Below are 24,587 nucleotides of genomic sequence, written 5' to 3'. Positions count from 1 at the left end.
GCTGATGACACCATGGGGGTGAGCGTGACCCCACCACCACCCCCTGAGGGCTTGTTTTCACTTAGGCTGATGGTGCTTGAGCGCTCCCAGCCCCAGAAGTCGAGGTGGTGTGAGCGAGCATTCGGGCTGATTTTAATTTGATGGGGGAGAAGCTGGGGCCTGGCAGGAGGCCGTTGGGGCAGAACCATCCCCAGCCATGGCTCCTTCATCTCTCTTGATGTGGCCTTGGCCAGGAACCTTCCCCCAAGGCAGGACAGAGGCACGAACCGCCCGTTTGTTCCTTGTCTAACAGCAGGAAAGGCCAGGAGCACCTCAGCCATCATACCTTTATTTGTAAGCACCTTCTCCCGAGCCCCGCAGAGGAGTTGGGATTGTTCCCTGGCAGAACGTGGAACCGAAACAAGCCCAAACAAACCAGAAAGAGCCGTCACCTTCCCTGGGGTAGTCGCAGTCGATGTTCGGTTGCTGGAAGGTTTGGGGATTGCCAAATTGTGTGCCACCAGCCTCCTCCCGCGGCACCTGAATGCTCCTGCTGCTGCCAACAGCCGCGTCGCTGGTGGTGTAGAACAGGAGCATCCTTCTTCCAGCCCGTCCCACCTCCATCTCCCCTGCCGTGACTGGTTTTGCTGTCTGGGTGGTGCAGGGGGGTGGGAAGCCGGGCTGCCTCCAGCAGCGAGGGGCTACGGGGGGGGTTCCCACCGGGGCAGAGCCACCGCAGCCCCACCGCAGCCCCCAGCGCTGGCGGAGACCTGCCCGCGCCTCCTGTGCCTTCTTCCGACCCTCCCAGGCACGAAGGGTCCAGAGAGACCCTGCCCAGCTCCGGCCGGGCTGCGGGGGGCTGCCAGCGATGCGCAAATCCCACCGAGGCTTCGGGGCAGCCCGGGCGAGGGGGCAGCCTAAGGAATGGCCCTCAGCGACTCGTCGTAGAAAGCCTTGAGGCCGTGGGGGCGCCGCAGGGAGGGTCTCTCGCCCACCGCCTCCTGACGGAAGTTTCGCCTCATCCAGCCGTAGACCAAGCTGTGCAGGAAGCCCTGGAGGGAGACGGTCAGGGCCTGCGGGAGAGAGAGGGCGGGCAGCGGCGAGCGCTGCCTGTACCTGCCCCTGGGCTGCCAACCCCATCGCCCTCCGCAGGCGCGGGGTTGGCCCCTCCGAGTGCACAGGCAGGGGGACACAGCAGCCACAGGGTGGTGGGGGCTGGAAGGGCCCTCTGGAGACCATCTCCTCCCACCCCCAGCCAGAGCAGGGTCACCCAGAGCAGGTGGCACAGGAACGCGTCCAGGGGGTTTGGGATGTCTCCAGAGACGGAGACTCCCCCACCTCTCCGGGCAGCCTGGGCCAGGGCTCTGCCACCCTCACAGCAAAGAAGTTCCTCCTCATATTTGGACAAAACATAATATTCCAGTTTGTGCCCGTTGCCCCTTGTCCTGTCCCCGGGCACCACCGAGAAGAGCCTGGCCCCGTCCTCTTGCCTTTAGCTCTTGCTGAGCACTGATGAGATCCCTCCCAGGCTGCTCTTCTCCAGCGGAACAGCCCCAGGGCTCCCAGCCCTTCCTCAGCAGAGATGCTCCGTCCCCTCAGCACTATCGGAGCCTCCCCTGGACTCTCCCCAGCAGTTCCCCGTCCTTCTGGAACCGGGGAGCCCAGAACTGGACCCAGAGCTCCAGCCGTGGCCTCCCCAGGGCAGAGCAGAGGGGCAGGATGACCTCCCTCCGCCTGCTGGCCACGCTCTTCTTAATGCAGCCCAGGAGACCACTGGCCTTCTTGGCCACAAGGGCACGAGGTGGCCTTCCTCGTAGTGTGGTCAACCAAACCAAGGCAAACACCTGGGCAGAGCTGAGGAGCGAAACGCCAACCACCAAACCAGGGGGAAGAGCCCCCCTTCCCCAGCCCCACCATCCCACCGGGCTCTCTTCACCCCATCACCTCTGACACATCCGATCGGGACAAATATCCCAGCTCTGGAGCCCAGGAAACCAGGTTTTTACTTACCGTAGTAACATAGAGGACAAAGACTGAGGCAGGTCTGATGCTGGTGAAGGAGAGGAGGGTGAGGAGGAAGGCTGCGGATGGAAGACAAAAGGAGGACACACCTCGGTCTCCCTCTCTCTGAGACTGCTTCACTGGGAGTTCCCCTCTCCAAGTGGCTCTTCCCGTCACGACCTATTTCCCATGGCACAAGGCTCTACGCGGGACAAGCACCGACGTGCACAACAGGGTCCTTCCCAACACGCCGCCCAAGGACCTCGGGGAACTCATCGCCACGGGTTCCCGTGAGGCTGAAAGCATAAATGGGCTCCCAAAGGGACGAGAGCTTGAGTAAAGACAGCTCCATCAACCACGATCCACCCTCCTGCTCAGGAGATGCTGCCGGAAAAGCCTGTCATTGTAGGAGCCGGGGGGGTTAAACCAGCCGCCGGCGGGACGCGGGGCTGGCTGCCCTCCCGTGCTGGGTCTGCCCAGCCATGAGGGCCTGCAGACGCCCGGGGGCTGGGCAGTTCCTCGGTCTCAGCCTCTTCTCTCGCGCCTGGGTGCTGTCTCAGCCCAGGAACAAAGGTGCCGGAGCAGGCGCTGCGGTGGCTCCTGCCTGCCGGGGCTGCGGGAGCTGCGCGCCGTCCCCACCCTCAGACTTGCCTGGAGCCCAGCAGAGCAGGAAAACCAGCTGGAAGTAGTGAGAGACGTTGCTGACGCTGCGGATGCTCCTGCCTGCGAAGCCGTCCTTCTCCAGGGTCAGCAAGGGCTCCGCGGCGTTCCTCCGGCACCGGAGCTTCACCCTGCGGTACAGGAGCTGGGCGGCAGGAGCGGCGTTGGCCGGGGCGCGCTGGCCGCTGCGGCCGGGCCCCGCGCTTGCCCCGCCGTGCCGATGGCTTACCGTGCAGCAGCTCAGCACCAGCAGCAGGTACAAGAAGAAGATGATTTTCCCCTCCAGGCCCACGTCCTTCCTCCCTACGTACTGAGAGGCAGTGGGAAATCAAAACGGACCCGAGCGGCTCCTTCCACAGGGGCAGGGCTGAGCCGCGCCACAAGCCCCACGGCACCGGAGCAGCCAGCGCCGGGGCTGGGAGCTGCCCCTCTGCCCCGGCTCCAGCAGGGACACCCCTGCCCCGACCTTCCGTCAGCATCTGCCCACACACCATGGACCCGCTGCCCCCTCAGTGTCCTTCCGAGCCCCCCCTGCCCCTGGCAGCGTTTGGGCAGCAGGGTCGGGGGCTGCCGGACGTGGAGAGGGACTGGTGGGAGGGACGGGCACCCGGCAGCACTCACCTGGAAGCAGATATCCTGGGCACGGCGGATGAGGAGCAGGCAGCTGCAAGGACAGAGGATGCTGGTGGCAGTCCCCTAATGCCACAGCATCCTCCCTGGGGCATTTTTTGATTCCTTCCCCCACCCCAAAGCTTCCACCACCCGGAGGCGTCCCTTGCAGGGGCTGTGGCGTGCCCAAGCCCATTGGGAAGGCAGGGGGTGCCCACCCCCGGCTCCCCCCTCGGCGTCGGGGTGGCAGGGCAGCGGGGTACCTGGAGCAGTAAAGGCTGTAGGTCTCGTGGGAGCGGTTGCCTTTCCACGGCACGACGGGCTCGATGGGCCTTGGGGCGATGTCGGTGGTGGAGGTGCCGCGGGCCACCAGCTGTCCCAGGAGCGTGAGCGCCGGCACCAGCCTTGCAGGGAGAGGCGGAGGTGAGCGCGTCCGTCCCGGCGGCCGCTGCGCCGCAGCCCTGCTCGGGGTGCAGGGGGGGCTCGGGGCCGGCGGCTGGCACCTACCAGGCCAGGATGTAGGGCAGCCCCTGCCACAGGCTCTCCAGGCACCTGCTCCTCTCCTGCAGGGAGGAAACCGCCGGTGACAGGAGCTTGAGGCTCCAGCCCCGCTCCACCCGCTGCGGGGGAAGCCACTGACGTGCAGGGACAGGGGCTGCCCTCGGATCCCCCCCGCTGCTCCCCGGGTGCGGGAAGGGCGATGCTCGGCTGCACCACGGCTGGGGGCCGCTGACCTGCAGAGCTGCGACGTGCCAGGCTCTCCAGCCCTGGACGGTGCGGTAGGCTTCGTACGCGTAGACAACCACCATCAGGAACGAGACCGCGTAGAAGGTCTGGGAGGGGAGAGGGAGAACGGGCTCCTGCTGCACCCAGCGTCCCAAAGGCACCTTCCCCCGTCCCTCCTCGGGCTCTGCACCCTGACGTCCCCACTGTCCCCCCGACGTCCCCGCTGTCCCCCCAGCAGAGCTGTGCCGGGAGCAGCCGCGCAGCACGGGAGCAGCTCTCTGAGATGCGGCATCAAAATCCTATGGCCCCGTGCCGTCCCTGTGCCCACCCCGGGGAGGGGGACCGGGTGGCAGCAACACTCACCACCTGGGTCTGTCTGTCCGTGCTGGGCTCTAGGTGGCACGAACAGGGCTCTGCCCCTGTGCCCGGTCAGCAGGCCTGCAACCGCGGTGATGGTCGCCCTGTGCGCTACGCTGCCGGGCGGGCTGGTATGCGCAAAGCGGAGCAGAGCTGACCCCGCGGTGCTGAGCCCCTTCTGGTCCCTGTCCCTGTGCGTGGCTGAGGCAAAGGCCCCATCGCCAGCGGGACGAGCCTGGTGGCACTGCCTGCCGCGGGGTCCATGCCCCAGGCAGGGCAAGAGGAGCCGGTGGAGCCGCAGGCACCGGGGAGAACCGGGCTCTGCCGTGCTTTGGGGCACGTGAGAGGCTGCATTTGGGCTCACCATCCCAGGGCTGTGGGGAGGGCACGGCGGGGGTGAGGGGGACGCTGGCGGGGGGGACGTGGTGCTCTCCTCACTGGGGCTGGGGAGAAACAGTGGGCAGAAACGCTGGGCATATTTCCCCAAGGAAATGGTGGCTCCGGACAGTGACGGGGGAAGAGGAGCCGTTTCTCACTAGGAAAAGCAGTTCCCCACGCCGGGAGCTCCCCAGGGACACTCCAGCCCGCAGCCGGGTCTCAGCTGTTCCCGGTGGTACAGGAGGGGGTGCCCGGCCCCGTGGTGCGAGGCGACCCCCTTACCGTGGCCAGCATCCGTCCGTAGGGGCAGGCAGCGTACGCCGGGATGAAGAGCCGGGCTGGCAGCAGCTGGATGGTGGCTGTGCCCAGCAGCGCGGCGGCGGCCAGGAAATCTGCCAGGGCGAGGAGGAAAAGGGGGCGAAGCTGGGGGACGGGACACAGCGTTAGCTCTGGCTGACAGCGTCACCCTGGCGGCAGCGGCCTCTCCCCGGCTCTGCAGAGCTGCCACCGCCATGTCCCTCCCCAGACTGGCTGGGAGCGGAGCTGGGACCAGCTGCTCCCTGGGGAGGCTGGTGTGAGCGTCCTGCAACTCCTACCCCCCTCCAGCCCCACCGTGCAGCAGCCGGTGCTGGCCCGGCTCTGCCTGGGGCTTAGCTGGGTCCGAAACCCATCCCTGTGCCCCTGGGAGCCAGTGGCACCCACCTGGATGTGGCAGCATCGCCTCTGCCGGGAGGTGACGGCGAGGACCGACCCACTGCCCAGGAGGCTGGAAGAGACGGGGCTGGCGGTTAATGTCCCGGCAGAGCAGAGCTGTCGGTGCCCCAGCACGGCGGCTCCCAGCTGAACCCATCCCGGTGGGGATCCTGCGCTCCGTGTCCCCCGAGACGGGCAGGGGCTGGCAGGGGCGGGGGTCCCCTCCCTACTGAGCCCCGCAGGGCCCAGCCACGGCCGAAGGGCCGGGGGCAGAACCCACCTCAGCAGCGAGGCCGGCAGGTAGATGCACGTCAGCGCGAAGACCTGAGGGAGAGAGACTGAGAGGAGCCGCAGCGGGAGCCTCGGCTGCCCCAGGGCGCGGGAGGACACAGGGCTTCGGGCATCCCTGGCTGAAGCAGCAGCGGGCGGCCGGTGCCCGTCTGTCACCGCAGAGTGGGCAAATCCGAGGGAAAAACGTGTCTTCCCCGAGAGGTTGTGCCCGGGAGCCCTTGGCTGGTGCTGGGCAAAGCGGAGGGGCCGGTGGCCAGTTCCTTGCCAGCCCCGCGGTGCCGCTGCACGGGACGGGCCCCTCGGCCGTGGCTGCAGGAGGGGGTTTCCCTGCTGCATCCCCCCGAGCTTCCCCGGCCGCAGCGCCCGGCTTTCCCTCGCCTGGGGCTGGGGAGTGCCGGGAAGCCGCGTCCCGCTCCGGGCTGCGCTGCTGTGTGGGGCTGCCACGGAGGAACCGGAGCCACGGCTCGGCTGCAGGGCCGGTGTGTCACACAGAGACAGCGGAGCAGGAGCAGCCATCCTGGGAAGCGCCGTTTGGGCGAGCAGGAGCCTGCAAAGCCCTGGGCCGGGCAACCCCACGGCGTTGCCCCCATCTCCGGCATGAGGGAAGCCCCCTCGGCCGGCACAGGCAGGGGAGGCCTGAGCAGGGGCTGCAGCGGCTTTCCCAGCTCTCCGCAGAGGGTTTCCCGCAGGCACACGCCTTTACCTGGTTATCCGAGAGAGCCGACGGCTGTTCCTCTTCGTTCGCCATGACCGGGCGGCTGGGACCTGAGAGCCTGCCCGTCTCCTCTCTGCCACCGGGCACAGCCCGGGGTCCGTCCGGCTGCACCGGCGCAGCTCCCGCAGCCGCTGCCGGCTGGGCTGGCTCCACACCCTGTCTGCGGGACACGGCCGCGGCGCAGCCGGAGGAACCTGCCCGGCCGGGGCGGCAGGAGCTTCCCCTCAGCCCTGCAGGCTGCTATGTGCGAGCAGGGAGGGGATCAGCCCCCAGTGCTCGCAGAACCCGGGCGAACGCGCGGCGGGCTCCTTCGCGCCTCCCTCGCACCTCCCTCTCGCACGCCGGGCAGCGAGGCCACAGCAAGAGGTGCAGCTCCCCGGGGGCGCCGGGGGTGCAGACGCGAGCGTGGCCCTTCTCCATCCCCTGCACCTCCCGGCTGCTCGCTGCGAACCAGCGAGGGCGCACGGGCATCCCCGCAGCTGCTGCTACAGGCGCAGGCAGACTTCTCCGTGCAAAAAGGGGAAACTGAGGCACGGGAAAGGGGTCAGAGGAAGCCTGTGCAAGCAACCCCAGCGCCCTGGCAAGTGCTGAGACAGCAGACGGTGCCAGCGTGCTGCGGTAGGGCCGCTCTGCCCACACCAGGAGCCCGGGGGCGAGCGGGGTGACAGGAGGGCTCAGTGCAGGTGCCTCTGCAGGATGCGGCCACGACGCGGCCCCACCGTCTGCTCGCCGCAGGAAGCTCTGGGAGGAAAAGCCCACACGTGCGCGGCAGACGCTGCCGAGAGCAGCAGAAATGCTGCTGGCGGGGGGAGAGGTGCCAGCCGGGACAGGATGCCACCATGCCGGGGAGGGCAACCGTGGCTGCGGCCCCCGACGGCACGGGGAGTTGAGATACGGTGCAAAGGAGCAGGTTGCGTTCGGCAGGAGCTGGCACGCTGCTGCGCGGAAACGCGCGGCACGCTGGTAGAGATGTACCCAGCGTGGGAAAAGGGAGCAGCAGGGCCGAGCGCGCTGCCCCAGCACCGCAGCCTGCACCACCGCGTCCCCCCGGCCCCAGCAACCCATCCAGCCTCCGCCGAGGGCAAGGGAAGGGCTTTTCTCACACACCAGCAGCAAACACAACACGTTGCGGTTTGTCAGTGCTTTGAGGGCACAGCACCGCCCGAGCGATGGGGGCGAGACCCCCGGGGGCAGAGCCAGACCCCGCGGCGGTGGCACTGCCTCTCCCCGACCTGCCGAGCCCCAGCAGCCGGGCGGGCTGGGTCGGGGGCAGCTCTCGGTGCCCAACTCCTCCGCATCCACGGAAAGGGGACTGGGGGTACAGGAATGAATGCCAACGCTCCACGCCTGTACCCACAGGGGCCTCAGGAAATCAAAGGTTCTGATTATTTTTTGATCATTTTAAAACCAAGGAGGTTCTGAGGAGCCAGCAAACATCTCCCTGAGCCAAGCCCTGCCCAGGCCCAGCCGAGCCCCCCCCAGGTCCCAGCAGTAACCCCCCCCCCTGCTGTAAAATGATTTTTCACTCAAGCGTGCCGACAAGAATCACCACAACCCAGAAAACCCAGCCTTCTCTCTACTACCTTTGCTTTGTGCTTGAACGCAGCACCTCTGGCCGCCACGGGCTGTCACCCACTGCCGTCCCTAAGGCAGAGTGGGGGGTTTCGTACCCCCCTGTGGTGGCCCATGGGCACCTCCAGAGACGCTCGTGCTTCCCCATGATCTAACAGCAACAACGGGTCAAACTCACAAGCCGAATAATTTAGGTTTTTTTTTTCCGTCTGTTCAGGCAGAGTTTTGGCAGAGGAGAACACCGGGGCCGGCGGCTCTGGCAGACCCCAGCACCGTGTCGAGGGGCTCAGCCGCCCGGCAAAGCGCGGCAGCGCCGGCAGCACCGAGCCTTGCCGGCTGTGAAGCGCCGAGGGAGGCCGGGCGCGAAGTGCTGTGTGAGCACACGCCGGCAGCCGGCCCCGGCGGGGCTGACACGGAACCGGAGGTCACCAAACAGCGAGCAGAGTCAGGCTCCAAAGGGGGTGTTTTTCACTTTTATTTCAGGGGCAGCGGCTGACTGAAGAGAGCGGGAGGGAGGTGGGGGAAGGTCTGAGGGAAGGAGGAGTAGGGAGAGGGGCCGGAGGGGCCCAGAGGAAGGAATCGCGCTGGGAGAGCTGGACGAGATCAACAATAACACAAAGGGCCTTGCTTTGGCAGCTCCTGGAGATGTTCCCCCACGGCCACCTCCTTTGTAGCTGCTCCTTTTTTCCTCCATCAGGCGAGGAGACGCTCCTTAAACCCCGCTGGTCACTGAGCAGCGGCTCCGCATGGTCCCAGCTGGACCCCGTTTTGGTCCCTTCACCGTCACCGCCCCTGCTGCACCCTCCCCGCCCGCCGGGCTCCTTCCAGCTTGGCTGGCAATTCTTCCTGCCCCAGGAGGATCCCGGACCTGTGGGTGGGGAAGAGCCACCTCACAGTGCTCCCGGGACAGCCGAGTCCGTCCTGCTGCATGGGACGACCGTCACGAAACCCGCCACCACTCGGGATCTCTGCCAGGTGCCTTCGTTCTCCAGCCAGAGGCTCTTCCTGAAGAGCAGGAGGCAAAGGCAGAGCAGGGATCGCCCGGCAGTGCGGGCAGCGAAGACGATGCAGGAGGAACCATCATCACCCTCGGGCATTGTGGGAACGGCTCCTGCTGCTGCAGGGTAAGATTCTGAGCCATCCCTGTGGTTTCAGAGGCACCACTTGATCCAATCTTTCCAAACCGGGACCAGAGACCAGGCTCTTCTCGGCAGATCCCTTGGCTGAGCCAACACTCGTACCATTGAGAAGCATCTCAAAGCCGAGGAGCCCAAGACCACGTGCTCCCTGGAACAAACTCTCCAACGTCCATCCAGTTGCCTCCATCAGAGCGGCACACGGATCCTGCGCAGGGGCAACGTCCACGCCAGCACGAGGAACTGCTGCCTGCTTGGCTTTGCCATCCCCTCCCCAGACCTCCAGCAGCCACAGGCTCTGCCCGGGGCGTTTTTTCCCTGAGGATTTTTTTTTTTTTTTTTTTTTTTTGAGGAGAAATTGGCACCAAGGGTTGCATTAGCCGGAGCACTGCCCTTGCCTTCAGCAAGGTGGGATTTGTGGAGCGCGCTCCAGGGACTTGGCCGCTGGCAGGACGAGGATCTGCTGGCACAGCACCAGAGGGGAAAGGACTCCGTCCCGCCCAGCAGCTAAAGCTCTCCCCGCGTGCCGGGCAGGGGGATTGCAGAGGAAAGGTGCGTGGGCTGGGGAGCCCCGCTCGGCTCCTGCGGCCTCGCAGACCCCGCTTCCTCTGCCAGAAAACCAGCCCGACAAACCCCTGCGAGAAAACCTGCACCGCTGCGGCCGGCGCAAGGACCGTGCGCTCAAGAGCGAGCAGCAGAGACGGTGCTGAGCAGCGGGGCTCGTCCGGCTGGAACAACGACGGCTCGTCAACCCGGCCGAAACGGTGCTGCCCAGGAGAGCAGCATCCCACCCAAAAAGCTGCCCAGGCTGTTCCGCCTCGGCACGGAGAGCTGCTCAACCAACCTGTTCGTTAACTCGGCCCCAGGACTCGCGAGAGACCTGGGGATTGTTAAAACAAGACTTAATGCCCGTGTTTACAAACGCTTCCCCTGTGCTCTGGGACTGGGAAGTTGTGTTTTAGTAGCCAAGCTTTAATTAAAAACAACGCAGGTGCATGAAAACAAAACTCGAGTGAGATTTTTGCCTACGCAGATGAGAAAGCTCTAGAAGCCTCAGTAAAAGCCCAGCTGGGAGTAGCCGGTTCCCAGGGCTGCAGGCAACTACCCAGCATCTCTGGAAGCAAAACATCCCTCCCTGGTTTTAAGAGAGTAGTGACCATTTAAATATCAGCACAAACACTTCCCGATGGGCGCTTTTCCAGGAGAGCCAGCCAGCACAGCGCCGCCGGCCTCGCAGAGATGCTCCATCTTCCCATGTCGGATAACTTAATGCCAACAGGCGGCACCGGACACACAATGGCTGGCACACACTTGGTTTTTTTCTCCTGACCTTGCATACCCTTCGATACAGAAAGCGTTGGCACCCTGTGCCAGTCCCCAGGAGCAGCTCAGTGCAGCAGACACCGTTTGGGACAGGGAAACCCGCCCTGCTGACCCCGCAGAACCGCCCAAAGCCCCCGTGTGAGCCGCCCCGAGATACGGCATTGCCCCCCCGGCCACACCAACCAGCCAGGATCCGGGCTCGGCCACTGAGCCCTCTCACGCCGCTCTGCTGCTTTGCTTGTGTGCTGCTTTTCAGAGCCAGGGCCCGTCCCAGGGGAGCAGGTCCGGGCAGTGCCGGGGGGGCTGCAGCGGGACGGATGCTGCACCCCTGGGTCCCGGGGACTGGGCGACCAGTGGGTGCCCTCTAGTGGCCCCAGCACCCAGGGGCTCGGCTGGGGAGGTCCCCGGGGAACCCAGCCTGTCCCTGTAGGCGGGTGGCTGCTTCCCCCGTCTCAACCACCAGCCTGGCGGGGCGAGATGGCAGGCGAAGGGAAGGCAACCGGGCAAAGCCTGCCCTCGACCAGCCAAAACTGGGCTTTGAGGGTGAAACGGCGCGTTCCCTTTCTCCAGCCTGTCGGCTCTCAAGGCACCCGCGCGCAGGGCTCAAACAACAAGCGTCAGGTTCCTGCTGTGGCAGAGGGGAGAGGAGTCGTCTCGTGCTGGCGCTGGTCTCACAGCGAGCCGGGGGGCAGGAGCAGGCAGCTCCCCCAGCGCGCTCGCAGCCGCACGCCGCAGCTCCCTGCAGCCCCGACCCTTCTCACACACCCCACTAACGTTCAAAACACACGCTGTCGTGGTTTTAGTCTTGCAGCCGTTCACACAACGCCTATTTCAGCCGTTTTCCCAGCAAGCCAAGGCGTTCAGCTCCGGTGTCCTGGCTCTTAAGCAGCCGGGAGTCGGCGGACCCGGAGCACAACTGCAGAACGCAGGAAGGCCAGCGGGGAGCGGACTGCGCTCCGCCAAAGCCAGAGGTGTTTCAAAACGTTTTGGCTTCCTTCCTGCCACGCTTAACGACTTGCAAGGAAGTTACGCAAGAACACCAAGGTCCACACGGCAGCCGGCCAGGCCTTCACCCTCACAGTCTTCACTGCAAGCCCAGGGCACGCACCAACCCCAGAGCTGTCACCTTCCGCCCCTCGCTGCTGCTTCCATCCCAGCAGGAGCAACCCCTTGCTTCCCAAACCAACATCGCGGAACAACCCAAACTTCACCAGAACTCCCAAACGCTCGGAAAATGACTGCCTGAAGGGTCAACGTGCCTATTGCAGCCTTTCCTCACTTTGCTTTCCGCGACAGCCTGCTTCCCATCGCAGAGAGCGTGAGAAAGCTCAGACACCCGCTCCAGAGAACTGCTGCACGGCACCTGCTGGCGTGACGCTGGTGGGGAACCCCTCTGGCAGCACTGCAGTTACAGCGGTTCAAACTGTTAAACGCTTGGGATACCTTTCCTCCTTCCCGGGAAACACCAATAACTGCAACGAGTATCCCTAGTCCGCAATGTCACACACCGTAACACACTGTGCCACCCGACAGTCCCCGGTGCTGCCAGGAGCTGCTGCCTCCACTGGGATAAATTTGGCTCTAGGTAAAAAAAAAGAAAACCAACTTTTGAGAAATCACTCAAGATTTTCTGCATTTGGATGACGCTGGCAGTTAAGACTCATCATTCTTGCAGGCTCTCAGCTCTTTTGTCTTATGCTATTTTAGCACCATATTAAGTGCTTCCCCCTCACCTTTAAATCTGTCTGGTGTTTGAAGAGACAAGAGAGTTGCACCCTGACAGAGCTCCTCATCCTACGCCTGACAGGTAGGGATTTTTTTTAAAACTGTGTTTAAAAAAGCATCAGTATCTTCACTTTTTTTTTTTCTTCTTTTTTTAAATCAAGTTCCAACTCAGAGCAAGTTCTCACACCAGAGGGCAAGACGGCACTGTGACCCTAGTGGAGCGGTTGGCACAACTCTACTGTAAACGAGTGCTGAGAGCACTAGGTTAAGCCCAATTCTTTGCTGAGAGCTCCCTGCTCCACTGCACGGCTGGAAAGAGGTTACACCGCAAGTGAAGTGGTCTTAGTTAATAATCAGAAACCTGTTACTGTGCGAAAGCGGTTAGGAATAAAAGCTACCGCCTCATCTCTTCCCAGAAAGCCACCAGCTGCTCTGAGCCGACTGTTTTGTGATCGTTTGCTTTTCTTCGGGGCTGAAATGCAGAATAGTCAATATGGCAGTTAGGGTCTGCTGGCGACCAAGAGAATCCGGCAGCGTCAAAAATCTATAGACAATGTTCTTGAGGTATTCCAGGTTGGCTCCCTCTCTGCTCCTGTCTCTGAAGTTCTTCTCGATTTCGCTTTGAAGTGCGGATACCTCTTCCCGGTGCTTCTCCTCCTCAACCAAGATTTTCTCCTGCAGCTGGTGAACTTGCATTTCCAGCTTGTGCTTCTGCTTCCTCAGCGCCACAATTTCCACTTCTTTGCGAGCCAGCTGCTCCGCGTACAAGAAGAAGGTGGGCTCGCTGGCAGCAGAGAGATGCAGAGCCTGGGGGAGCATCTCTGAGGAATCGTTACCTGGTGAGTCACTGCTAGTAACGTCAGCGCCTGGCGCTAGGTAATTTTTGGATCCTTGAAGCCCGTAAGGCAACGTGACAGATCTCAGCTGCTCCAGCTCTTGGTCCTTTTCTGCCAGCACCGCCAGTGCTCGGTCCCGCTGTTTGTGCATCTCCTCCTCCAGCTTCAGCGCCCGCTCCCTGTAGTCCAGCTGGCATCGCTCTAATTCCTGCCGGTGAATTTGCTGCAGCTGGGACAACTCTTGCTTCTTGGCTTCCATGTCTTGCTGGTGCTGCTTCTCCATTTCATCAGAGGAGAGCTGAAGCACAATGTATTTCTCCTTCAGGTCAGCCAGCTGCTCTTGAGCCTCCTCCAGTTCTTTAGCCAGATTGCCATCTTTGGCCGACTTGTTCTTGAGAACCACTTGTGCCCTCATCTTGTACCTTTCAAACTCTTCCTTCAGCTGCTTCAGCTCCTGCTGATAGTACAAAGCAGTGGCCTTCTCACCATCCCCAGTCTCAGTGCCCTTTGGCAGCTCCAGCTCACACAGCTTCTCGATGTCCAGAGCGGGCTGGCTCTTCTTCGCTGCTGCCTGCAAGAGCTTCTTCAGCTTCTCCATTTTATCCTTCAGAACGTTAACATCGAGGTTGGATTCTTCTATGTGAATATCAACTGGGGATCGGCTGGAGGCAGCGATGGCCAGGGTTTTGTTCTCCAGGTCCAACTGCACGATGCGGTCCTTTAGCTTCTGAATGACCGCCTGGTCTTTCTGCTTGGCTTTTTCGTAAGTGCCAAGTAGTTCGGACACTTCGGAGACTTGGCTCTCCAAGTCGGCCACTCGCCGCTCCTCCATCTGGGCGTGCTGGCGGAGCTGCTCCTCCGCCTGCGCAGTCTGCGAGCAGAGAGACACGGGAGGGACAGATTAGCTCAACGCTCAGGGCAGGAGGTCTGCGCTTCACACGGGGGCTCAATTCTGCTCTGCTGCACTCCAAACAAGGGCAGGGCCAGCCTTTCCCCTAGAATCCCCCACAAGCCACCACACTGACTTGCCTTTTTGGGTATTTGTTTATTTGGGGATAAAATAAACTAAAAGCATTTCTGCTTTTGTTCCCTGCCCTGTGGGGCTCCCGTTACCAGCGTTATCTGCATTGCTGTAGGTGTGCGGGGGCAGGGGTGGGAAGCAGCAAACTCACGTCACAATCTGCTACAGGACTTTTTTAAAAACACGTGTGTGCTCTAAAGCTTTCTCGCATCTAACTGCAATTTACTTAAATCCCATGCTTTGTTGCACTGATAACATAATTCAGTGGTTTCTGCATAGCTACAGCAAACACCTGGTGTTCCCAGTTTTTACAGCTATTGAGATCCGACTGACTCTGGACAACGGCAGCACTTGACAAACACCACCACGAACTAAACCACAGCCCGAGCCAGGTCACCTTCACCTCTGTCAGAGAGAAGCTGTTGGAGACCATTTCCGAAAAAGGGGTGAACTGCGCTAAACCAGTCTGATGCTTCAGATTAGAAAGAAGAAAACTTGTTCCAGACTGCAAGGAGATGAGGAAGATCCCATTCTGGAGCGTTTCCAGATGGAAATTCGGTTACTGGTGCCAACCCCTGAGCACGTTACCCACAACCCGCAGAGTCACACGGGTTCCCCTTTTCCACCACATCCCTCTTTCCAGCTCTTCGCTCTCCCCCTGCACGCACACAGACTAGAGCCCTTCTTTCCTAGAGCGCTCCGAGCTCAACTGAAGGAGGTTGGTTTTTATAAACTCCTGTAATTGTGCCTTGCGTTGCACTTACAGAGACAAGCCCACACTCACTGCCATCGCGGGGCAGAGGAAGTGTCTCTCCTCCCAAGCCCGGCCACTGTCACACCAGACAGTAACATGTTCAGAGCCAAATGACACTGTGGAGGACGGTCACCACAAAGGTTGCTCCCAAATCCAATGGTCCCCACCCCAATTAATGGCTTAGACGCTGTATCACAAACAGCTTTTATTTTCCTCAGGGACTATCATCCCATCAAACAAAGCCATGACGCTCTCATTTATTTCAAGCCTCTTGGACTCTGGGGGACTGGGAAGGGGAGTTTGTGCTCCTCCAGCCTCAAACCCTGCCCCAATCGCTGCCGATACATCCCCCAGAGTTAGCTGCTCCAGGGCCCAGACAAGGAATTACCTTCTTCATCTCTTGCAACAGCTGCACGTGGAAGTGGTTCTTAAGGCTGGCCATCTCCTCCTGCAGATCCTGTATCCGGGGGTCTGGCTTGTTGCTCTCCTCCTGGACAGCCTGCAGCTCTCTCTTCAGGTCCTCCACCTCCTGGCTCAGCTGTTTGATCTGCAGCTCGTACCCCTCGGCGCGGTCAGCCATGCACGCCCTGCCGGCCAGCACCTCCCTGGTCTCCTCCAGCTTCAGCTCCGCGTCCTGGCGCAAAGTCCTCTCGCTCTGCAGCAGCTTCTGCAGCTCCCGCAGCATGACAGCATGGTCAGCCTGTTCCTGGGCTCGGTCGTGCTGCTGCGTGATCAGACGGGCTTTGGTCTCGGCGAGCTGCTCCTGGACAGATTTCAGCTCCGTCTCCAACTTCTCGGTCTCGTCCTCTGCTTTCTTAATGGCGTCATCCAGGTCCTGCTTCATCTTCTTCTTGTCCGCTTGGTAGGAGGCTTCCATGCGGGACTTCTCCTGCGTGACTGTTGACAGAGCACTGGTCAAAGTGGCCAGCTGGGTCTTCAGCTGGAGGACTCTCTTATCAGCCTCGCTAGCAGCAGATGACACATCCCCGCTGCTCGTGCTGATGCCGCTCTCTGAACCGCTCGTCTCTTCTGATTTAAGAGAGAAAGCGGCAGCCGTGGGCTTATCATCCTCAGGCCCTGGTTCACCCTTGGTACTGGCCAGACTGGCAGCAGTGTCTGCACTGGTAGCTGTCCCCGCGCTATCTTCACTGTGAACCGAACTCCTGTCATCAGCAGAATCGGCAAAGGAAGAGCTGGAGTTCGGCACAGACACAGGCTGAGCACCGCTCAGGCCAAGATCCGCCTCGTGAGACACGGACAATACTTTCAAGCTGGCTTCCAAGGCTTCCTTCTCCTTGAGTAGGCTCTTGTAGGCTCTGACGACATCCTTCAGCCGAACCTGGTACTGAAGAAGCTGCTTCTTCTGCGATTCAATAGTCTCCAGAAGATCTTTTTTACTTGGGCCCCCTCCAAAGTTCATGCCAAACTTCTCCATGATTGATGCAAGCTGAAAGGAGAAAACCAGCACAAAGGTCAAACGAGCAGCAAAGGCAGGTTTGCGATCGGCAGGAGCAGGCGGCTAAGCAGGACCCCCATCCCGAACCCCCCCAGGACACCACGCGGTGCACGACTCTGCAATGCATCTGTCAGCAGGCACTGAACCCCGCAAAGCGCCCGCACGCCCCAGGGGCCGCAGGGCTCAGGTCCTGCTCGGAGGGGAAACGAGCTCCTGCTACGACTCGGATGCCTCAAGGCAGAGAAAATGCTTTAACGCCCCGTACATCAATATCTGCCACTGCCGCCGCCCCCCCCCCCCCGGGTCAGTGAGGGGGGGTTTACATCCGTAAATGGCTCGATTTTTACTTTTCAAGAGAAACAACCCCCTGGCCTATCCCTTAGCAGCGCCGCCGCCTGCTGCAAAGGCAATCCAACCGCCGCCAGCTCGGGGTGGGGGGCCCCAGCTCTCAGGGGTCCCCCATGGTAGGTCACGGAGCTGGGGGGGGGTCCACTGCAGAGGACCTGCCGCGGAGGGGTGAGGTGTCAGCACCCGGGTCCAGAGAATTCATGGGAGGGGAGCGAGTGTGGGTGGGACAGGGACTCGGTGGGGGTCAGGGGGGGCGAAGCTGTGGGGGGAGGGCCTGGGGGCAGCCGCTGAGGCAGGGGGGCTGCGGTGCAGTGGCAGAGGGGTCACAGGGCTGCTGCGGAGGGGAGAGCGGGAGAGACTGTGGGGCTGTGGTGGAAGGGCACGGGGGGGGGGGGGGGCGGGGCAGGTGGGGTCAACGGACCGTGGGGCAGGGGGGACCTATAGGGCGGGGTGGGCCGTGAGGCAGGGAGGAGGGTCTGTGGGGCCTGGGGGGCAGAGGAGGCTTTTGGGCAGAGACGGGGAGGACGGTGGGATGGGGCCCATGGAGTTGGGGAGGGCCGTGGGGCAGGGGAGGGGGTCCCGTGGGGCCGTGGTGGAGGGGCACGGCGGGCGGTGGTGGAGGGGGGAGCCTGTGGGGCAAGGGGGGGAGCCTGTGGGGCCGTGGCGGAGGGGCACGGGGGCCGTGGGGCGGGGAGGCCTTTTGGGACGAGGGGGGAGCCGTAGGGCCATGGTGGAGGGGCACGGGGGGCTGTGGGGCAGGGGGGGCAATGCGGGGGTCGCGGGTGGCCGTGGGGCCGCGGCGGAGGACCCGGGGGCGGGGTCACGGGTGGATCCGAGGGCGTCGCGGGAGGTCGTAAGGCCGTGGCGGGGGGTCCGGGGGGGTGGCGGGGGGTCCGGGGGAACGGCGGGGGGACGGGAGGGGAAGGGGGGGGTGGTCCCACGGGGCGGGGGCGTCTCCAAGGCAACCGCAGGCCTTACCTCCGGGCCGGCGCCGCGCGCCACTTCCGCCGGACGCCCCCTGCCGCCGACGCGCGCTGCGCACGCGCCTCCGCCGGGCAGGGGCGGGGCCGCCGGGGCGCCGGTAGGGGTGAGGTCAGGGGGCGGGTCTAAGCGCAGCGGGGCGGGGCCATCCAAGGGAAGGGGCGGGGCTTCCCATGAGGGCGTGGGCGGTGCGCCGCTGCGGGGGCGTGGCTTATCCTCGAGGGGCGTGGCCGGGCGGTGCAGGGTGCGGCGCGGCCGCCGTGGGGGCGTGTCCCGGTGCGCGGGGGGCGGGGCCTGCGGCGCGGCGGAGCGCGGAGGCAGCGGGGTGGCAGCGCGGCCGGCCCGTCCCGTCCCCTCCCGTCCCCTCCCGCCGCCGCCGCCGCCATGGGCCTCACGGTCTCCGCCATCTTCTCCCGCATTTTCGGGAAGAAGCAGATGCGGATCCTGATGGGTGAGCGCGGGGGCGGGGAGCAGGGCCGGGGAGCAGGGCCGGGCGGGGGATGGGGATGGGGATGAGGCCGGGGCACGTACCGGTAACCGGCGCCGGTGACACCGCCTCCTCGTTGCAGTGGGGCTGGACGCTGCCGGCAAGACCACCATCCTCTACAAGCTGAAGCTGGGTGAGATCGTCACCACCATCCCCACCATCGGTGAGTGCCCCGGCACCGGGCAGCGCCCCCATTGAGCACCGGGTGCCGGGCAAGACCCCCACCCTGCTGCTGACAGCCAGCACCGGTTACCGGGTAGGGCCCCCCACCCTGCCTCTGACAGCAGACACCGGGCAGGGTCCCCATCGGGCACACAGTACCGGGCAGGGCCCCCATCGAGCACTGGGCACCGGGCAGAGCCCCCCATCCTCCCTCTGACACCTGGCACCGGGCAGGGTCCCCCCCCCCCGCCCATCCCGCAGGCCCTAGTGCCCACCCGGGTACCGCTCTCCCGAGGGTCCCCCCCCACCGGTGCGCCCTGATCAGCTGGGGGCCACCTGGGGTGAGATGTGCCACATGACGCCACGATGCCCTGTCCTAGCCGTTACCCTCCCGTTACCCCGTGCCTGTCTGGGTACCGGGCTGTGCCCGGTGAGGAGCACGGCTCCCACCCCAAAATAGCCCTTGTGGTCCCCAGCACGGGCATGGGCACAGACCACCCTCCCTGACCTGCGCCTGCCCCGCCGTGATGAAGACGGAGCCAGTGCCATTACTCCGGCATGGTCTGGCTCCGGTCCGGAGAGCACAAGGGCGCTTTCGTGGGCAGGAGGTCGCTGAGAGCGCGTGGGTCCGGGCTGCCCGAGCGGAGCAGGCAGGACAGGGTGCTCTCCTGCCAGATCCCGGCACGGAGCCCCCAGCGGGGTGCTCAGCACCGTCTCCCGTAGCATCTCCCAAGGCTGGTGGGGGTGGATTGGGAATGGGCTGAGCCTCTGGGTCAGGGAGGCTGGCTACCTGTGGTCACCCGCTGGCCAGCGCTGCTGAACACCTTCATTAGTGACCGAGGTGATGGGGGGAGAGCACCCTCGGCAAGCTTGCAGGTGGCCCCGAGCAGGGACGAGTGGTTGTACACCTGAGGGTTGTGCTGCTGTCCAGGGGAGTGCCAAGTCCTGCCCCTGGGGAGGAACAGCCCCAGGCCCTGGTCCCTGCTGGAGACTGCTCTGGGGAGAAGGTCCTGGTGGTCCTGGTGGGGGGCAACTTGAGCAAGCACCGGGCGTGTGCCCTTGTGGCTTGTGGCCACCAGACCCTGGGCTGCGCTGGGCGTGGGGGGTGGGATGGGTGGGGAGAAGAGCTCCTGCCCCTCTGCTGAGCTCTGCTGGGACCCCTGGGGGTCCTGGGTCTGGTGCTGGGCTCCCCACAGCAGGAGGGGACGTGCTGGGGTGAGTCCAGTGCGGGGCCACAGCGATGGTGCAGGGGCTGGAGCACCTTTCGTACGAGGACAGTACAAGAGAAGAGATGGCGCGGGGGGGTCTCATCCATGTGTGTAAATCCCATGTGGGATGGAGATGGAGCCAGGCTCTCCTCGGCTGTACCCAGAGGCAGTGGCACCCTCTGCCCATGCCCCTCCTGCCCCCCCGCCCCCACCCCCCGCAGGCTTCAACGTGGAGACGGTGGAATACAAGAACATCTGCTTCACCGTCTGGGACGTGGGCGGCCAGGACAAAATCCGACCCCTCTGGAGGCACTACTTCCAAAACACGCAGGTACGCGGCGTCAGGGCAGGGATAAACTTCATCAGCCGCGGCGGGGCCAGCCCTGGGCTTCCCCGGGGCTTGTGGCCTGATCCTGCCTGAGCTGGGTGTGTGAGCGGTGGCAGGGAGTGCATCCCAGTCCCTGGAGTGGTGGCACTGGGAGCACTGGGATGGCGTGTGGGTGTTTGCCCCATCACCCCGTCGGAGGGAAGCGAGGCAGAGGGGTCCGGAGGAGGAGCAGCTGAGGGGGCAGCACCGTCCCCGGGGTGCTCTGGCTCTGCAAGGGGGGGCCTGGGTGGGCAGTGGGGCCGCTCTCCCCCTTGGCTGGGCGTACCTGCAGCCCACCTGGGACGTCCCCCTCTTCTCGGCGCAAGCTGCCCGCCCCAGCCTGGCTTCTCCCGCAGGGTCTCATCTTCGTGGTGGACAGCAACGACCGAGAGCGAGTGCAGGAGTCTGCCGAGGAGCTGCAGAAGATGGTGAGTGATGGGGGGGGAGGGGATTCGGTCTGGCAGGGAGGTGGGGGGTCCCCCAGCGCCCTCCTCTCGCTGTCCCGGCCTTGCAGCAGCACCCGGGTGGGTGCGAGGTGAGACCTGGCTCTGCCCACGACGGGGGCATCCGTCCGGAGATGGGCTTGGAGACCCCAGAGCGATGGCTCTGCCAGGCAGAGGCTGGACCTGCAGCGATCGGGGGCAATTGCGAGGGGGAAAAATGGCCGAGAAAATGCGGTTCTGGGTTTTATTTAGTCAGGGCTTTGCTAGCCACGCACACAGGGCGTGTGCGGAGGGGGGGCAGCATCCAGAAACGATGTCCGAAAGCCAGCCTGCGAGGCGGAGGCGGTTTATTCCTCGGTGCGTTTGCCCGGGTGGGGACAGAGCATCCTTGGGGAGGGAAGCTGGCGCAGAGCAGAGTGTGTCACAGCCCGAGAGCGGGGAGAAGGGACGGGCCGATGCCCGCTGCTCGCTTGCTGTTGTTTGGGGAGCGTCATGTCCCCTCTCCTGCACTGTCTCCGCGGCGGTCGCTGTGTCCCCCCCATCCCTGGAGCCCCTCGCTCCAACGTGGGCGTCCCTTCAGTGAAGGGCATGGGTGCTCCTGGAAGAGCATCCCAGTGCCGCCAAGGCCTCCGGGCAATGATGGGGACAGGAGGGTAGCCAAGACACTGGAGGTGAGCGGAGGAGCTGGAGGGCCCTCGGCGCTTTGGGTCTGTCCCCGGGTCTCGCTTGCCGGGGTGCCGGTGCTGCGGGGGGTCACCGATGGCTCACCGAGAGCCCCCCCGCCCGCCCCCGGCTCAGCCGTCCCCACTCCCTCCGCAGCTGCAGGAGGACGAGCTGCGGGATGCCGTCTTGCTGGTGTTTGCCAACAAGCAGGACATGCCCAACGCCATGGCGGTGAGCGAGCTGACCGACAAGCTGGGGCTGCAGACGCTGCGCAGCAGGACCGTGAGTGGCCAGGGGTGCCGTCCCCGTCCCCGTCCCTGTCCCTGCGGGAGGGACCCGTGGGACTGCGGGGCTGCTCCTGGGGTGCAGCGGGCGGGCGATCTGCAGAGCCCAGAGCTGTTTTCTCCATCTCCCTCTGTTTTGCAGTGGTACGTGCAGGCAACGTGTGCGACCCAGGGCACGGGGCTCTACGACGGGCTGGACTGGCTATCGCACGAGCTCTCCAAGCGCTAGCCGGGCCGGCGGCACAGGGACCGAATGAGCCGGGGACGTCTCTTCCAACTGCTGTTTTGTTTGGTTTTCTTTGTTTTATTTGGGGAGGGGGGGCGGGGTGGTTTTGTCCTTTCTCCCCAGAGTGGCCTCGTCTCTGTGTGTTTATCTGGTGGGACTTGAACCTCAAGGACTCTTGGGGCAGCTCCACTCAGTGGTGTCCTGCCTTTGCCCCGGCAGCGCTGCGTGCTGGCCGCCCTCCCCACCTGCATGTGCTGTCTGCGAGAGCTTGCCCGGACCTGCCGGGGTGGCATGTCCCCGAGCGTCCCCGCTCCTCACCCAGAGCCGGCGGCGGGGGCTGAGCGGGGCTGGGAGGCAGCCCTGGGCTGCGGGACAGGAAGGATCCCCCCTTTTTATCCTTCGATAAACTTTATAGTTCTCTTTCTCTCGGGGAGGGGGCGTATGGCTGCGTGACGTGCTGTTGTATATCAAGTAATTAAACTCCACCACTTTGTACCCCGCGCCCGGCGCATTTCTGGCTGCCTGTGGGGACCACCTTAGAGCCCCCCTCCCCGACGTGCGTCTTCCACCAGCGTCTCTGGGCCGGAATAAAACCCTGCGTGCGCGATGCTTGGGCGCAGAGGAGGTGGGCAGAGCCTCCGAGATGCGTTTGCGAGCCGGTTTCCTCATCCCCTGGTACCAGGAGGGGGGTCTGGCCTGTTTTAGAGCCGCCCCAGGGTGCTGTCGGGGTGGGTGCTGCCTCCGCATGGTGCCTGTGCTGGGGCCACGCCGGGGAAAAAAGCCCTGCGGGGTCGGCTCAGGCCACGTGCTGCAGGAGCGCTAATTGGGTTGTAATTAGTGGGACTGGGCAAAGCCCAGTGCGAGGGCGGCCGTGCTCTGGCGGCGAGCACTGGGAGAAGGGGGAGCAGACTGGTCCTGGGAGCCCGAGGCCGGCTGGGGGGAGGCAGCAGGCGCGGAGCATCCCTGGGGACTGGCGGTGGCAGTGCCACGTGTGGGTGGCACCGGGGGGGGGGGTCGCCCGGCAAGGTGCACCCGCAAGCTGCCTGCCCTGCGAAATCGTGAGCCCTGCGGTGGCTGTCCCTGCAGGGATGCGCTGGCTGTCCCCAAGGCTGTCCCTGTGGGGTTACGCTGGCTGTCCCCAAGGCTGTCCCTGCAGGGATGCGCTGGCTGTCCCCAAGGCTGTCCCTGTGGGGTTACACTGGCTGTCCCCAAGGCTGTCCCTGTGGGGATGTGCTGGCTGTCCCCCCCAAGCTGTCCCTGTGGGGCTACACTGTCTGTCCCCAAGGCTGTCCCTGTGAGGATGCACTGGCTGTCCCCAAGGCTGTCCCTGTGGGGATACGCTGGCTGTCCCCCCATGATGTCCCTGTGGGGTTACACTGGCTGTCCCCAAGGTTGTCCCTGTGGGGATGTGCTGGCTGTCCCCCCATGATGTCCCTGTGGGGATGTGCTGACTGTCCCCCTGTAACGCCTCAGGTGGGTGCTCAGGTGGGTGCACCCATCCTGCTGGGGGGCTTCCACCCAGGCCGGGGGTGTCTGGCCAGGCAGCGAGGGGGCAGCGGGGGCCAGGGCAGGGAGGTGGGAGCTGGGTCCTTTCCCAGCCCAGGGAGCGAGGGGAGGGGGGACCCAGACCCACCCCGCTTTGGTGGCAGACTTGGGGCTGGCCCTCTGCATGCCCCTTCCCTCGGGGCAACTGGGGGGCATCGGGGGCGGGGGGGAGGCAGCTGGAGCCCGAGGGCAGAGCTCACAGTTTCCCAGGGCTCAGCGCTGCCGCCCCAGAGCCCCGACTCTGCCACCGGAGCGGATGCGAGTTGTTGGCCTTTGGTGGAGAAAATGGGGGGACAGGACGGGACGGGGGGTTCCCGGGTGCTTTGGTGCAAGGTTGCCCTGGAGCACTTGGCTCTGGGGCGTAGCACCGCGACCCGGGCTGGTGCCAAGGTCCTGAGAGCGGGGCCACGGGCAGAGCACGGGGAGCCCAGGCTGGACAAGAGGCAGATGCACCCGAGGTGGCCCCATGGTGGAAAGTGGGGGTTAAACCACGGCTGCTGTAGCACACATCCATCCCACCCGACGTGGGGCACCAGGCGTGATTTACAGCACAGGCAGAGAATCCCCGGGGGCTGAGAGAGGACCGGGAGAAGCCACGTCCCAGAGAGAATCCTCAGGGACTGAGAGAGGACCGGGAGAAGCCACATCCCAGAGGGAATCCTCAGGGACTGAGAGAGGACCGGGAGAAGCCACGTCCCAGAGGGAATCCTCAGGGACTGAGAGAGGACCGGGAGAAGCCACGTCCCAGAGGGAATCCTCAGGGACTGAGAGAGGACCGGGAGAAGCCACGTCCCAGAGGGAATCCTCAGGGACTGAGAGAGGACCGGGAGAAGCCACGTCCCAGAGAGAATCCTCAGGGACTGGGAGAGGACCGGGAGAAGCCACGTCCCAGAGAGAATCCTCAGGGACTGAGAGGGGACCGGGAGAAGCCACGTCCCAGAGGGAATCCTCAGGGACTGAGAGAGGACCGGGAGAAGCCACGTCCCAGAGAGAATCCTCAGGGACTGGGAGAGGACCGGGAGAAGCCACGTCCCAGAGAGAATCCTCAGGGACTGGGAGAGGACCGGGAGAAGCCACGTCCCAGCTGGTGGTGCAGCAGCCACTGGGCTGCTCGGCCGAGAAGCAACCTCCCCACGATCGCGGCAGCCTTGAGCATCAAAAGCAGCTCTGCAGCAGAGGACAAGGTGACGCCGGTGCCTTCGCTCGCTGCCGTGGCTCCTGGGTGACGCTTAATCCCTGCAAGGTGGGTGACATCTCACGGTGATATTGGGCGACCCGTGCCCGTCGGCTCCTGGTGCCAGGCTCCCTCCCCTGGGTCGTGCATGGTCCCGCCGGCACTGGGGACAGCTGTGTCCCGATCTCCCTGGGGACAGCCCGGAGCAGCAGCCTGGGGGGGACCGGGCTCGACGCGGGCAGCGTGGTGCACTGCAGGGCTGGAGCCCCGTCTCCCCGCTCTCAGCGAGCCGGGGAGCAAAAGGACAGCCACTCGCTGCGAATCATTTAACGCCCCATTTAGCACCAGTTCCCCCAGCCTGGCCTGGACGTCACCCTCAGGCTGAGATGAACCGTGCCCTGAAAGCGCCAGCTGTAAGACCGCGGGGCGTCCCTTTGGCACCGGCCACTGCCGCCTCCGAGCCAGCA

General features: G+C 64.2%; 3 protein-coding genes across 7 annotated transcripts; 1 reads left to right on the top strand and 2 right to left on the bottom strand.

Annotated features, from left to right (window-relative positions):
* Positions 1 to 777: 777 nt before the first annotated feature.
* On the bottom strand, positions 778 to 7,908 carry LOC134510457 (uncharacterized). 5 transcript variants are annotated; one of them, XM_063323785.1, is made up of 11 exons: positions 5,684 to 7,908; positions 5,413 to 5,476; positions 4,993 to 5,133; positions 3,984 to 4,082; positions 3,757 to 3,812; positions 3,513 to 3,653; positions 3,262 to 3,304; positions 2,870 to 2,950; positions 2,632 to 2,785; positions 1,990 to 2,060; positions 778 to 1,052 (listed from the first exon to the last, which is right to left on the bottom strand). In XM_063323785.1, the coding sequence occupies exons 1-11, from the start codon at positions 6,208 to 6,210 to the stop codon at positions 897 to 899; spliced, it is 1,533 nt and encodes a 510-aa protein (XP_063179855.1). In that variant the 5' UTR covers positions 6,211 to 7,908; the 3' UTR covers positions 778 to 896. The 5 variants fall into 5 exon arrangements, with proteins under 5 accessions (XP_063179855.1, XP_063179856.1, XP_063179858.1 ...); XM_063323786.1 differs by having other exon boundaries at positions 2,632 to 2,950; positions 5,684 to 5,727; positions 6,398 to 7,908; XM_063323788.1 differs by having other exon boundaries at positions 2,632 to 2,950; positions 4,993 to 5,102; positions 5,684 to 5,727; positions 6,398 to 6,435.
* Positions 7,909 to 8,426: 518 nt separating this feature from the next.
* On the bottom strand, positions 8,427 to 17,636 carry GCC1 (GRIP and coiled-coil domain containing 1). The gene is made up of 3 exons (XM_063323782.1): positions 17,559 to 17,636; positions 15,165 to 16,223; positions 8,427 to 13,872 (listed from the first exon to the last, which is right to left on the bottom strand). The coding sequence occupies exons 2-3, from the start codon at positions 16,209 to 16,211 to the stop codon at positions 12,568 to 12,570; spliced, it is 2,352 nt and encodes a 783-aa protein (XP_063179852.1). The 5' UTR covers positions 16,212 to 16,223; positions 17,559 to 17,636; the 3' UTR covers positions 8,427 to 12,567.
* Positions 17,637 to 17,880: 244 nt separating this feature from the next.
* Positions 17,881 to 21,896, top strand: ARF5 (ADP ribosylation factor 5). The gene is made up of 6 exons (XM_063323781.1): positions 17,881 to 18,012; positions 18,131 to 18,211; positions 19,640 to 19,749; positions 20,142 to 20,213; positions 21,048 to 21,173; positions 21,318 to 21,896. The coding sequence occupies exons 1-6, from the start codon at positions 17,946 to 17,948 to the stop codon at positions 21,402 to 21,404; spliced, it is 543 nt and encodes a 180-aa protein (XP_063179851.1). The 5' UTR covers positions 17,881 to 17,945; the 3' UTR covers positions 21,405 to 21,896.
* The last annotated feature ends 2,691 nt before the right edge of the window (positions 21,897 to 24,587 follow it).

Source organism: Chroicocephalus ridibundus, chromosome 1 (assembly GCF_963924245.1).
Source record: "Chroicocephalus ridibundus chromosome 1, bChrRid1.1, whole genome shotgun sequence".
NCBI lineage: Eukaryota > Metazoa > Chordata > Aves > Charadriiformes > Laridae > Chroicocephalus > Chroicocephalus ridibundus.
This window is presented reverse-complemented; position numbering and strand designations above follow the sequence as displayed.

Excerpts from the sequence above, each read along its gene's own strand:
- LOC134510457 (XM_063323783.1), bottom strand. The coding sequence starts at position 6,210 with ATGGCTGCTCCTGCTCCGCTGTCTCTGTGTGACACACCGGCCCTGCAG. Across the intron at positions 5,477-5,683 it reads CTGCCGGCCTCGCTGCTGAG|CCTCCTGGGCAGTGGGTCGG; the intron begins GTGGGTTCTGCC and ends CGTCTCTTCCAG. Across the intron at positions 3,813-3,983 it reads GGCACGTCGCAGCTCTGCAG|GAGAGGAGCAGGTGCCTGGA; the intron begins GTCAGCGGCCCC and ends TCCTCCCTGCAG.
- ARF5 (XM_063323781.1), top strand. The coding sequence starts at position 17,946 with ATGGGCCTCACGGTCTCCGCCATCTTCTCCCGCATTTTCGGGAAGAAG. Across the intron at positions 18,212-19,639 it reads CACCACCATCCCCACCATCG|GCTTCAACGTGGAGACGGTG; the intron begins GTGAGTGCCCCG and ends CACCCCCCGCAG. Across the intron at positions 19,750-20,141 it reads ACTACTTCCAAAACACGCAG|GGTCTCATCTTCGTGGTGGA; the intron begins GTACGCGGCGTC and ends CTTCTCCCGCAG.
- GCC1 (XM_063323782.1), bottom strand. The coding sequence starts at position 16,211 with ATGGAGAAGTTTGGCATGAACTTTGGAGGGGGCCCAAGTAAAAAAGAT. Across the intron at positions 13,873-15,164 it reads TGTTGCAAGAGATGAAGAAG|ACTGCGCAGGCGGAGGAGCA; the intron begins GTAATTCCTTGT and ends CTCTGCTCGCAG.